Here is a 14,196-nt window from a genome sequence, read left to right on the forward strand (position 1 = left end):
ATAAAAGCCAAACGAATGGGCATAGCTAAGGTTAATATACCTACATCTAATCGTGTATTTTTCTTTATATCAATATCCGGAGAGGAAAATGGGGACTAAGTTTGTATGGAGAAGCGTTTGTCCACTATTGTCTTAAATATATAATACAGTTAGTTTGTGAAATAGAGCTCTCTTAACTACCGGAACGACTAATATTACGGAGAAAGAGGAATCATTAAAAACTTCACGCTCAGAAATGGCGAGTCCGTTACAAAAATATTTGGATCGCAAGTTGATATGAGTATAACAGTACATTGTTAGATTAGGAGGAAGCTTCGTTTCTTAAAGTACATAGGTGCAAGGGGCATCACACCTTCCTGACTTTAACCTCTGACACTAGTGCCAATTGCACCATTCCACTAACCCGGGGTTAACTGGTTAAACCTGGAGTTACCATGGTTACCAGTATAATTTGACACTGGGTTAACGGTTTAACCGCTTAACCCCGGGTTAGTGGGATGGTGCAAGTGGTAGGTACTTTAACGATACATGTATGTACAGCCAGCAAAAAAATGCGAAATTAATATGTACTTACACATACTTATATGTCATTCAGTTGATTTAGGTAGTATGGGTAGCCTACAAAATCAGATTTATTATCACAGGGTTGTTGTATAACATTTTACAACTCATAAGTTTTGAGAAAAAGTGATGGAATCCCATTGCAAAATTCAGCAAGAATTGACAATGTGAAGACCGGTCTTAAGACGCTAAATTCAGGAATGTGTAGAATGCCTATAATAACTATTCCCAACGGCATTTTTTGGTCAATTTTGACACCTGTCATATCAATACTATTTGTATTATTTCATTATTTTGTATCACAAACTCCCAATTTTTTACACAAAATGTGCCGCAAGAATTTGACAGCTATCAAAATTGATTTTCCATCGGGTATAACACACACTCGCCCAAGCCTCACGCACACAATAACATACCTACATAATTATTAATTACAATTTGTTCGGTCAGAATAACTTTAATTAAACCTATTAAACATTAATTCCATATTTTTCAATAATTATAAAAATTACAAGGTCAGCGCGACCGCGCGAAGCGACGAACATATTTGGTAAACGTTACTATAATTATTAATAGAGTTTAGAATCGCAGCGTACACAATACACGTGTACATAACCTAAGTTGTACTACAAAAAATATAGTCCATTTGTGGAGATCGATGTGAGTACGCGAGCGGGAATCGCGCGCGTGGAGTCCGGACCGGACCGTGTCGGGACCGGTACGGACCGCGTCGGGACCGGTACGGACCGCGTCGGGACCGGTACGGACCGCGTCGGGACCGATACGGACCGCGTCGGGACCGGTACGGATCGCGTCTGGATAGGACCGGACTAGACCGGCGCACTGCTGACGGCGACGCGCGCCCCGTACACCTGACTACGACCGACGCTACATTTGTAAGTTTCACTCGGAACTGTAGTAAGAAAATAAGATCGAGGATTACATACTACGTTTTTCGAACTAGATTGTAAGTTGGAGGTATATGACAGATTTCAACTACGTGTATTTCGGGACAGATACAATTTTATTTTAATTGTAAGTGTATTTTGGTCTTTTTAATAGCAAACTATTTCGTGGCCGTATTTTGCAGTGGCGGGGCGTACATAGAACTCAATTCACACCGGCTTTAGTACTACTATATTCTACTGCCGGATCTATACGAGTAAGTCTCAAAGAAAAAAAAGCTTCGTTTTATACAACTAATATATTCAACGCGCCGCCACCGACGTTTTGTTAGTTTTACTTATCGGCCTTGAAAGGAAACATCGATATTTGACAGGCTCGTATTTATAGTCACTATACAAAATTATTTACATAAATATAGATTCTACATATATATTTGCAAACATATATTACGTTTTTAAATAGGCCGCGATCTTAGCCTATTTTAGACAGCATATTCGAGCATCTCAATAATATCGCATACGAATTTTTTTTTGATAACGTTAGGAGGCAGGTTGTACCACAACCGGTGGTACATAATTGAATTAATTGAGGTATAGTTTAGAGAGCGAAAATAATTGTGTAACACGTCGGTTTAATAACAGTGAATGTGAACATTCTGTAATATGAGTGTTCGTATTTCGTGTTAAAACTCAGCATCGGAGCAATTTTAGAATAATGAAAAGGGTATCTTTCGTAAGCGACAACCCTGGCTCAACACTCCAATTTTATGGTCTAGCAAAACAATTTGTCAATAGAATAAAATGCAGAATTCTAATTTTCTACGGCGGACCGACCGTTCGCGCGTACATTTAAAAAATTGGCCGTCGGTTCGGTATCTACTGACAAATTCATTCGCCACATCGCAGTCAACAAATAAGACCGTGTTAAAATCTGTCGCGTATCTCCTCGCGCATAAAACTTAGAGACGCAGCGGCGGCCTCAAGTGGGGGGCTAGACGGCCTCGCCGGCGGCAGCGCGCGCCGACCCTCACACGACGTGCTGCAGCATCGGCGCCGAGTCGGCGTCGGCGTCGGCGTCGGCGTCGGCGGCGGCGGCGGCGGCGGCGGCGCCGGCGCCGGCGCGCGCCCAGTCGGCGCGGCGCGGCGCGAGCAGGCCGCACAGGCGCAGGTTGAAGAAGTCCACGCAGTTGAGCAGCGGGCCGCGCGAGAAGGGCGAGCGCCCGCCGCGCGCCGCGAAGTGCCGGTAGCGGCCGCGGTTCAGCTGCTCGTTCGTCGTCATGCCGAGGCACACCACCTGCGGAACATACCGGTAATCGAGCAAAGTTTTTCATATTTACAGATTAAAGCTGATGATCTATTTCAGTGTCGCTCCTAATTTTTCTCGAGAACGCGATCTTTATGTCGGCGGCCGATCGTAAAGTTAGGCAGATCGTAATGTTCCTGTTTAACGATAGTCACATTAAACCAATATATAGGTAGGATAGATTCGTTAGGTTGCTTCATATGCCTGAAGGGCAAACTGCCCAGAAACAGGAGCTCCGCGTAGCAGGGCTCTGTCGATTCAGGGAAGAGTCAAGGATTTTCACGTTTCACGATATGCCTAGGAATTTCACGATATGCCTGATCTTACGATCGGCCGCCGACATTTATAAATCCGGATAGAGTATTGTCGGCGACGAAATTTATTGGTACTAAAACAAATATTCTAAGAGACCAAAATCAAAATTTAATTTAAAGAAAAGCAACCAACATAAAAGGAGTAGAGTTGAAAAGTTAGGTCATTATAATAACGGTTTGAAAATTCCACCGAACTCCAAAACCAAACTCAACATCTGAATACCTACAAGTACCCAATGTACCCATACTAACTATATTTAAAGCGTTGAAATAAATGAAAAAAAAAACTTCCTGTAATATCTATCAAAAATAAATATGTAAAATTTTCAACCGTAATCGACTTGAATAATCGTATATTACAAAACCAACCACAAAAGCGAGCAAGAAAGTATCTCAGGATGGTATTCCTCCCGTCCAATTTCTTTGCCCAGCATGCATTGCGTCTCACTCTCTCATCAAGCAAAATGTGAGACGCAATACACATTGGACAGATGGGATACCACCCTTAGTAGACGTACCAGGTACATCTGGCAGCAGGTGAGCACCGTGACCCAGAACATGTGGAAGGCGGCGTGCACCAGCACCCACATGAGCCACGCGTTGCACTGCGCCCAGCGCGCCAGCGTCTCCAGCCCGCTCTCCCCCTCCCCCGCACCCCCCGCACCGCCCGCCACCCCCGCCACCCCCGCCGCCCCCGCCGGCGCCGGGCACTCGGCGCGGTAGTACTGCACGCCGCCCCACAACATCCAGCCGCACATCACGATCAAGCTCACGAGGAAACCGATGAAGTGCTGGTGGTTGTTGGCTCCTGGATGAGGGTGACCATAGATAAATTAGTATGACTATCTTGGAACAAAAAGTCTGTAGTATGTGGGTAATGTTTCTTTGGATTTTACATGTAAATATGTATGTTGTTTTAAACGACTGCTACGCCCTCTGCGTTAAGCTTTCCGTGAAACATACTCATTAAAGCAGATTACAGAAATAATTATAGCGGGCGGATAATCTAATTTATAACCTCCGACGGAAAAGCGATTGTACCATCCCTATTTACAATTTAATTACAATTGTAACGTGTATCTCTTTGTCTGTGTCTGTGGCATCGTGGGTCCCCGACACAGACAAAACATCCTCCAGACTGAGCATAGTCGCGCTACCCCCTCTGCCACGCATACGGTAATTTTACTCCATGTTCGAGTCGAAAGTGTCTTTGTGTGACATCCGTGTCTTTGAACGGACCAATCACGGCACGGGACTTCGCTCACCTCGTCCCGCGCACCCCAGCATTTTTGGCATCATCGGTTGCATGAAATAATTGCTCTAAACTCGGTCTAGAGACTGTAGAGGATTCCTAGTCTATGGTCCCCGCCCGACAAACAAATACGGGTGCGTTTTTTTTAAATTCAAAGTCTCGTTCGTCACGATGGTTCAACTTAGTAGATAGATGGTTCAACTAGAGCCATTTTAATGTTGGTGGTTAAAGCTTAGTGCAGATAGCACATGCACTCACCGATGCAGTTCCCGACCCAGGGGCAGTGGTGGTCGAAGCGCGCCACGCAGCGGTTGCAGACGGAGCAGTGCTTGGAGCGCAGCGGGCGGCGCACCAGGCACGCCGAGCAGAAGGACGCCGGGTCGAAGCCGGCGCCGGCGCCGCCGCCGCCTGAACTGTCCTCGGACAGCTCGATTATCGTCTGTCGACGTAACGAAAATATTTAGACAATAAAAAAACTATAAAAAATATGCCCCATACATTATATGTTACACTCTCACTTTACATTCAAGTAACATAATATTTGATCTACTATCGATTCATTGACATATATCTCGGACCGGCCTTAAGGGCACTACGAATGGTGCTAGGTAAACGGTGCCACTCACGAATTCGAGCCAATCGTGCAGTCTACACAACTAGTTGCGACCAATCACACGCGTGGTACGAACTCATCAACCAATCGCGTTGTAGCAGTGGGATTATTCCCACTAGTTACCACTAAGTTGTTACCAATGGTAACTACTGGGATTTATTTCCCCACCTTTTAGCACTGGTAACTACTGGGAAAAAATCCCAGTAGTTACCATTAAATTGGTTTGGTGGTAACTACTACCAAACCGAGTAACTAGTGGAAATAACCAGGCGGTGGCACACTGTACTGACACTACTGACCCCATTCCTATTGCCCGTAAGACCCGTCCAAGATATATGTCAATGTGTCGATTCTAGTAACTATTGATGTACAGTCAGCAGCAGAAGTTGCTAAGCGGGCCAGGTGTTCAAAATGATCTTGACGCGACTTTATTGTTAAAATAATAAGAGCGTGTCAAGGTCATTTTGAACACCTCGCCCGCTTAGCAACTTCTGCTGCTGACTGTAGAACATACCCGGAACTTGTCGCGGATGACGCCGGGGTCGGAGCGCCAGGACTTGAGGAAGAAGTGCCACAGCGCGCCCGAGCACAGCAGCAACACGGGTCACGTGATGTGGAACATACCCGGAACTTGTCGCGGGTGGAGGCGCGGATGACGCCGGGGTCGGAGCGCCAGGACTTGAGGAAGAAGTGCCACAGCGCGCCCGAGCACAGCAGCAACACGGGTCACGTGATGTGGAACATACCCGGAACTTGTCGCGGGTGGAGGCGCGGATGACGCCGGGGTCGGAGCGCCAGGACTTGAGGAAGAAGTGCCACAGCGCGCCCGAGCACAGCAGCAACACGGGTCACGTGATGTGGAACATACCCGGAACTTGTCGCGGGTGGAGGCGCGGATGACGCCGGGGTCGGAGCGCCAGGACTTGAGGAAGAAGTGCCACAGCGCGCCCGAGCACAGCAGCAACACGGGTCACGTGATGTGGAACATACCCGGAACTTGTCGCGGGTGGAGGCGCGGATGACGCCGGGGTCGGAGCGCCAGGACTTGAGGAAGAAGTGCCACAGCGCGCCCGAGCACAGCAGCAACACGGGTCACGTGATGTGGAACATACCCGGAACTTGTCGCGGGTGGAGGCGCGGATGACGCCGGGGTCGGAGCGCCAGGACTTGAGGAAGAAGTGCCACAGCGCACCCGAGCACAGCAGCAACACGGGTCACGTGATGTGGAACATACCCGGAACTTGTCGCGGGTGGAGGCGCCCGGAACTTGTCGCGGGTGGAGGCGCGGATGACGCCGGGGTCGGAGCGCCAGGACTTGAGGAAGAAGTGCCACAGCGCACCCGAGCACAGCAGCAACACGGGTCACGTGATGTGGAACATACCCGGAACTTGTCGCGGGTGGAGGCGCGGATGACGCCGGGGTCGGAGCGCCAGGACTTGAGGAAGAAGTGCCACAGCGCACCCGAGCACAGCAGCAACACGGGTCACGTGATGTGGAACATACCCGGAACTTGTCGCGGGTGGAGGCGCGGATGACGCCGGGGTCGGAGCGCCAGGACTTGAGGAAGAAGTGCCACAGCGCACCCGAGCACAGCAGCAACACGGGTCACGTGATGTGGAACATACCCGGAACTTGTCGCGGGTGGAGGCGCGGATGACGCCGGGGTCGGAGCGCCAGGACTTGAGGAAGAAGTGCCACAGCGCACCCGAGCACAGCAGCAACACGGGTCACGTGATGTGGAACATACCCGGAACTTGTCGCGGGTGGAGGCGCGGATGACGCCGGGGTCGGAGCGCCAGGACTTGAGGAAGAAGTGCCACAGCGCACCCGAGCACAGCAGCAACACGGGTCACGTGATGTGGAACATACCCGGAACTTGTCGCGGGTGGAGGCGCGGATGACGCCGGGGTCGGAGCGCCAGGACTTGAGGAAGAAGTGCCACAGCGCGCCCGAGCACAGCAGCAACACGGGTCACGTGATGTGGAACATACCCGGAACTTGTCGCGGGTGGAGGCGCGGATGACGCCGGGGTCGGAGCGCCAGGACTTGAGGAAGAAGTGCCACAGCGCGCCCGAGCACAGCAGCAACACGGGTCACGTGATGTGGAACATACCCGGAACTTGTCGCGGGTGGAGGCGCGGATGACGCCGGGGTCGGAGCGCCAGGACTTGAGGAAGAAGTGCCACAGCGCGCCCGAGCACAGCAGCAACACGGGTCACGTGATGTGGAACATACCCGGAACTTGTCGCGGGTGGAGGCGCGGATGACGCCGGGGTCGGAGCGCCAGGACTTGAGGAAGAAGTGCCACAGCGCGCCCGAGCACAGCAGCAACACGGGTCACGTGATGTGGAACATACCCGGAACTTGTCGCGGGTGGAGGCGCGGATGACGCCGGGGTCGGAGCGCCAGGACTTGAGGAAGAAGTGCCACAGCGCGCCCGAGCACAGCAGCAACACGGGTCACGTGATGTGGAACATACCCGGAACTTGTCGCGGGTGGAGGCGCGGATGACGCCGGGGTCGGAGCGCCAGGACTTGAGGAAGAAGTGCCACAGCGCGCCCGAGCACAGCAGCAACACGGGTCACGTGATGTGGAACATACCCGGAACTTGTCGCGGGTGGAGGCGCGGATGACGCCGGGGTCGGAGCGCCAGGACTTGAGGAAGAAGTGCCACAGCGCGCCCGAGCACAGCAGCAACACGGGTCACGTGATGTGGAACATACCCGGAACTTGTCGCGGGTGGAGGCGCGGATGACGCCGGGGTCGGAGCGCCAGGACTTGAGGAAGAAGTGCCACAGCGCGCCCGAGCACAGCAGCAACACGGGTCACGTGATGTGGAACATACCCGGAACTTGTCGCGGGTGGAGGCGCGGATGACGCCGGGGTCGGAGCGCCAGGACTTGAGGAAGAAGTGCCACAGCGCGCCCGAGCACAGCAGCAACACGGGTCACGTGATGTGGAACATACCCGGAACTTGTCGCGGGTGGAGGCGCGGATGACGCCGGGGTCGGAGCGCCAGGACTTGAGGAAGAAGTGCCACAGCGCGCCCGAGCACAGCACGAACAGCAGCGTCGCGCGCCAGCCCGCCGCGCCCACCAGGAACACCGCCCAGGTGATGTAGAACCACGCCTGCAATTAGGATACGGATACTTTAGAGTTAGACGATACTCCAGCACCAGCACCGAGAGGTAGAAGGCCACGAACGGCGCATATTCTGTGCTGTCTTATTCTAATACCTTAGTAGCCAGGTACACGCTGAGCGGGAAGATGTTCTTGAGGTCGTCGTCGAGCAGCGCCGAGCCTAGCGCGTGCAGCGCCGCCGACAGCGCCAGCAGCAGCAGCGCCTTCACCGCGTAGCGCGCGCGCGACTCCAGCACCAGCCCCGAGAGGTAGAAGGCCACGAACGGCGCCAACACCACCACCCACCAACGCAGCTTCTGTCGACATTTTTAGAAATCGGGGTAAAAAAACAATGATCTGTTTCGTTTCTTAAAATTTAATCTTCTATTCTAACCCAATGCTATTTCAGCGTGTTTAATAATCGAGACGCAAGGTAAAGTATCTAGGGGTAATACTTGACAACAAACTGAATTGGAGTAATCACCTAAATGGCAAAATTGATAAAGCTACAGTCGCGTTCTGGCAATGTCGTAGAATGGTGGGTAGAACCTGGGGATTAACTCCTAGGCTAACTCTATGGCTTTACCAGGCAGTGATAAGACCAATAATAAGCTACGGCGCGATAGTATGGTGGCCACGCACCAAACTATCCACTGTTGAGGCTAGACTACAACGACTCCAGAGGTTGGCCTGTATGGCGACAACGGGCTGCATGAGGACAACACCAACCGCGGCCTTGGAAGCCTTACTGGGCCTGCCGCCGCTGCACCTCTTCATACAACAAGAAGCGCTGGCTGCGGCGGTACGTCTCAAAAAATCTAATCTCTGGAGACCGCCTAGGGTGCCACACACCGAAATCCTCTACGAGGCCATAGGTAAGGAACCGCTTATAGAAGCGGTGACTGACAGGATACCCAAGCAGTTCGTCTTCGACAAAAAATACAAAATACAATTACACGAAGAACCCCATGAAGGACTCAACCCAAGGGAGCTGAGAATCTTCACGGACGGATCAAAAACAAGGTCAGGCACTGGCGCTGGGGTTTTCTCAGAGGACCTAAACATACACATCTCGACACCACTTGGTGCCCATAACACAGTCTTCCAGGCGGAATGTATGGGCATTATAATGGCAGCACACGCAATCGTCTCAAGGGAAGCAATGGACTACCCCATCCGCATACTCTCTGATAGTCGGTCAGTACTACAAGCTCTACAAAGTTATACTTTCACTTCAGGGCTAATTTACGAATGTCACAAAGCTCTGTCAGAGGTATGTACCACCAATGGCGTAACTCTGCAGTGGATCAAAGGACACAGCAACTCACGAGGTAACGATGCAGCCGACATCCTGGCGAGAGGAGGCTCGGAACTGAAGGTGGCAGGACCTGAGCCAATCCTACCTCTGCCATATGCCTGGCTCCGGAACACGCTGCGACACATACACGAATACCGGGCACAACACCTCGGCTCACCGGGGTCTCTCCCAGAAGTCGTCGGCAACATTAAGGGTCTGCTAGGCTTCTTGGTGGAGTTGGGTTGGCAGGAATAGTGCCGCCATCCCATCACGCAAAATAGGCGCAATAATAGACGTCGAGTTGCGGAAAACAAGCCCGCGATAACCTATAACCTATAACCTATAATCGAGACGCAGTCCAAAACTTATGATGATGATATCCTGTTATCCCTCATCAGGGACATAGGGCTCCCAGAAGCTCTCATTCTTCGCGGTCCAGCGCAGCCTCTTCCAGCTCCGCCCAGCCGAGGCCAACTGATGCCGCCTCTTTGTGCGCCTCCAGGTGGTACGTGGGCGACCTTGCCCTCTTTTTCCGGGAATTTTCCAGGTCCAAAAGTTATAGAATTACATAATAATGTACAATAATAAATAAATATAAATATGTGTAATGTAAAATTTCTACTACTAAACTACTATTGTAGTTGAGGAAATTGCCTCACGCGTATGCTCGCTTTGTTCGGACGTGGGCTTTTCAGGATATTGTGGGGCTGTTTTGAATGAATGAATGAATGAATTTTATCAATCACCTTGTCATAGAGTAGCCGCCGCAGCAGATGCGGCCTGGAGTGCTTGAGCTCGTGCTCCCGCACCTTCTCGAGCACCTTGCTGCCGATCCAGGAGTCTCGGCCGATGCCTGCGGCGGCCTGCAGCATGGCCAGCGGCGTGGCGCCGCGCAGGTTCGGCACGTCCAGTGGCGCGTTGCCCTGCAACACAAACAAACACATTCTTCTTCATGTTAGGGGCTATATAAGGCTCCAAAGCCTATGTATCACTGCAACCATTCCTGATCTATTATGATCACCACCTACTACAACTCTCGATCCAAACCTGCAACTACAAACAGCTGCAGGATCTTTTTGATCTTGAGAGACTTTAACTCCTCCGGGCGCAATATGTGTCCGCCCAGGATTAAGTCACGAGTACGCATTAGGAAAGGGCACTCTGTGTGGGCAAACAAACACATTACATCGGGATTATCACCTCGGGCTTGTGGACGGGTTGAGAGTACTTGACAGTACATATTGTGCTTAAGACGAAAGTGGAGGACCCGCGCGAAATTGCCTTTTCATACAAACGTAGTCCTCATATTCCTCTCTGAATATTAAGATCATTGAAGATATTTTGACGCAATGTGTTGTATATCAACCACAGCTATGCCCCTATGTTTGATTTCCAAACTACAAATCCTACTAGTTACGTTTGGTGATTCATTTGAAGACAAGTCACATTCTCAGAAAGACCAATCTAATTTGAGCCTTAATTCAGATTACTAAGGTTGAAATTAAATTGACACATATGTGGTTGGTACCTAAATCATACTATGCCTGGAAATGGGGTTAAGCATATTCATAATTTTAATCATGTTTGCATAGCCTGCTATACCTTTTAAATATGTATTTAAAGGGTCTTGCAGGCTAAGCAAACAAGAGTGGCCCCCACGAGGCATTTCAGGTGTATTGGCAGGCCCTAAGAACACTGTATGTTTAATATCAGTCCTCGAACTTCTTTAGTTTTTGAGTTATTTAGGATAATATAATGTAAAAATTCTGGGTATCATTTAAAGTGTCATTTTCGATAAACTGTGCAAGTTACATTGCAAATCTATATTTTTAATTGCCGCCATGTCTTTCAACTTCATAAAAAATCAACTGTTTTTTTTCCTTTTAGTTTTTTTGTCACTTCTTGCAGTGTGGCCCTGGATGAAGATTTTAGTTGATTTTACACATTATCTAAATATGCATTAAATGATGAAAATGTTGTAGGATTCTTGCATATATTATCTAAAAATATCAAATTAGAATGAAATAAAGAAATAGGCTATTATAATTCAATGTTTTGTGACTTTTTGTCAATTTGCCTAATGGAAATGGAAATCCTATAATATTTTTGTTTTTATCTCCTCCTCCTCCTGATCCTTGAATTTACCCATTTACTTGCATTTGCTTAACAAATAAAATAATAAATTAATACATCATATTTAAAATGTCATCATAGCTGGTGTAGTACTAGATAGGCAGTTATGTTGTTGTAATCTGTTCCATTTTATTTTGCTGATAATAAATGGAGGATAGATAAATGATACCTTATCAAGGAATAGGCCTTATGAAACTACTTGGAACAGATCATGATATAAAACTATAAGCAGCACAAATGGTTTTAATTGATGATTATAATGTAGCTTTGCAATTACTAACATAATGATTAATAATAAATACCCTCACAGTTGATGAACAGTGACAGTGCCACGTCAAGAGTTTGATGAAATATTATTGACAAAATCAAAAGGGGCTAGAAAGGTACCTTGGATAAGGAAGAGACTTACATAAAGCACAAGTGTGGACACAGCAGTAGAGTTGCGGGCCAAAATGGCCCAGTGCAGTGCAGTGTTGCCGTGCGCCTGGTCGGCTGGGCGCGGTGACGCGCCCAGGGACAGCAGTAGCCGCGCCGGGTCTACGGCTGCCACACGCCAGGCCGCCCACATCAGCGGCGTCATACCGCCCGCGTCCCCGGCATCTGCCGCGCCCGCCCCTCCCGCCGCCACCAGGTACGCCGCCACCGCCGTGTGCCCGAACTGAGCCGCCAGGTGCAGCGGCGCGCAACCTTCCGCGTCGCGGCGCGTCAGGTCTGCGCCTGCCCGCACAAGGATCACGGCCGCCTCCAGGTGCCCCTGACGCGCCGCCCAGTGCAACGGCGTAGCACGCAGCTCGCCGCCCACCGCGTCTACGTGTGCACCGCGCGCCAGGAGGTACTGGCAGATCTCGCGCCTGTTGTTGATCGCCGCCCAGTGAAGCAGCGTCACCGTCTCATGGTCCGGCTGGTTCACGTCCCAGCCGGCCTCCACGAGCTCGCGGACGCGGTCGAAGGCACCATACTGCGTGGCCTTCACGATGTCGAAGCCGCTATAGTCGCGCGCGGCGGGCTCAGGGCGGGCGGTCGCCGCGACGGCCCCATCGCCGTCGTGCTGCGCCGCGCCGCACTGACCGCTGGCCGCCGCTCCGCACGTGCTCTCATACATGCCGCTCAGTCTGCTCGACCGTAGCGCGAACGCATTCTCGTCTTCTCTTTCAGAATTCGATATTGGCGTGCGGATCGCCGACGACGACGCGCAATTTAACTTTCTGCTACGATCACAGCAGAAAAGAAACTTCAATTATTGACATATCAATATGTGCCACAGATAAAGACAAAAGTATAATTATAGTATGAGCCCTACGAACCCAGTACAAAGTAAGATGTTACGAAAAAGTTTATGTTTTCAGTATGACCAACACTACAAGTTCATAACATGTTCACTAAAAGCATACTGGCAACATTGAGAAATGTCAAACCTAGGAAATTAAAGGGCTCTACAGATATTGCAACATAAAGCGCCCTCCAGACTATGCGCGTGAATCGCGGGCGAAGCCGCGAACGCGAGTGTGGAGTCTAGTTCGCTGATATGCGAAATCGACTCCAGACTCGCGTTCGCGGCTTCGCGCCGCGATTCGCGCACGAGTGTGGAGCGGGCTTAATGTATACGATTTTTGATACATTGCGGTATTTAATCGATCAATTAAATTCATTGCTCCAACTTAATCGACAATGTATCGATCAATAATCGCATAGAATCTTGCAACGTCATACGTTAAGGCGCCTGAGGGGCTACTGCCAAAACCGAAATTCACAAATTGCGGGGATCTTTCTCTTTTACTCCAATGAAGGCTTCTACAAACGTTGCATCTAATTGCTGTCTAAATGGAGCAACGAATTCAATCAATCGATCAAACGCCTCAACCTTAGAATCCTTAGATCATACATTAAAATTTAAATAGCAGGCATGAAATCGCATTGTTCGCATGCGATTATCGATGACTTTTGTAAAGGCCATTAACTCGATTGATGTGACAGACAGTGACAGTCAGTATTGGTGTTGCCTGTATGTATTTGAGTTAGCAAAAAATTTTGTCAGCTTTGAGCTTAGCTCTTTCGAGAAAACATAAAAATGAACAATGTTCGTAAACTTCTGTTTCTGAATGTAAAGGTTTAATTTTATACGTCGGAGTTAAGCCTTCCGTTCTTATAAAGAACGTCGAGGAGCTCGTTTTATCTATAAATAATCGGTGGAGTTGCGCAACATGGCGAATTGAGCTCAGCTGCTGTAATGAAACTCTCAATAATAACTTTGTGACTGTGACACGCTCTAGTTAGCTTTGAAGATTTTTAACGCGCACGGTTGGCGCGGTGCGGCAGCGGCGGCTTGTTACAGATAGCTGCGCGCGCTCGGGCTCCGTGAAGTGTGATGCTGGCGACGAGCTAGGCGCGGATCGGAGCTCGTTGAGCTCAGGGTATATTGCAGCGGAGCGCCGGGCGCTGTGTTTCTGGTCAGGAGCGAGTGTCAGCCGGCAAGCTGGAGCGGCTACCCGAGTACCTGCGCGACACCGTCGACTGGTTCATGGGGTGAGTGGCCGCGCACGACCGAACACTTTGCTCGTTAATATCACTGCTTTGTTGTCAATTTACACAACATCACGCCTGTCCTTTACACATACATCACACTCTTATCTTATATTTTATTATTGAATGCATGACTCATATACTTGATTAACAAAACCCATTTTAATCACATCAGCT

At 49.8% G+C, this 14,196-nt stretch overlaps 1 protein-coding gene across 1 annotated transcript; it reads right to left on the minus strand.

Moving 5' to 3' along the window:
* Positions 1–2,418: 2,418 nt before the first annotated feature.
* Positions 2,419–12,761, minus strand: LOC134666494 (palmitoyltransferase Hip14). The gene is made up of 8 exons (XM_063523673.1): positions 11,909–12,761; positions 10,113–10,289; positions 8,186–8,386; positions 7,917–8,078; positions 4,594–4,774; positions 3,767–3,891; positions 3,602–3,709; positions 2,419–2,760 (listed from the first exon to the last, which is right to left on the minus strand). Exons 1-8 carry the CDS (start codon positions 12,599–12,601, stop codon positions 2,494–2,496), a joined length of 1,914 nt encoding a protein of 637 aa, XP_063379743.1. The 5' UTR covers positions 12,602–12,761; the 3' UTR covers positions 2,419–2,493.
* Positions 12,762–14,196: the final 1,435 nt, after the last annotated feature.

The sequence above is a fragment of the Cydia fagiglandana genome, chromosome 8 (assembly GCF_963556715.1).
Source record: "Cydia fagiglandana chromosome 8, ilCydFagi1.1, whole genome shotgun sequence".
Taxonomy (NCBI): Eukaryota; Metazoa; Arthropoda; class Insecta; order Lepidoptera; family Tortricidae; genus Cydia; species Cydia fagiglandana.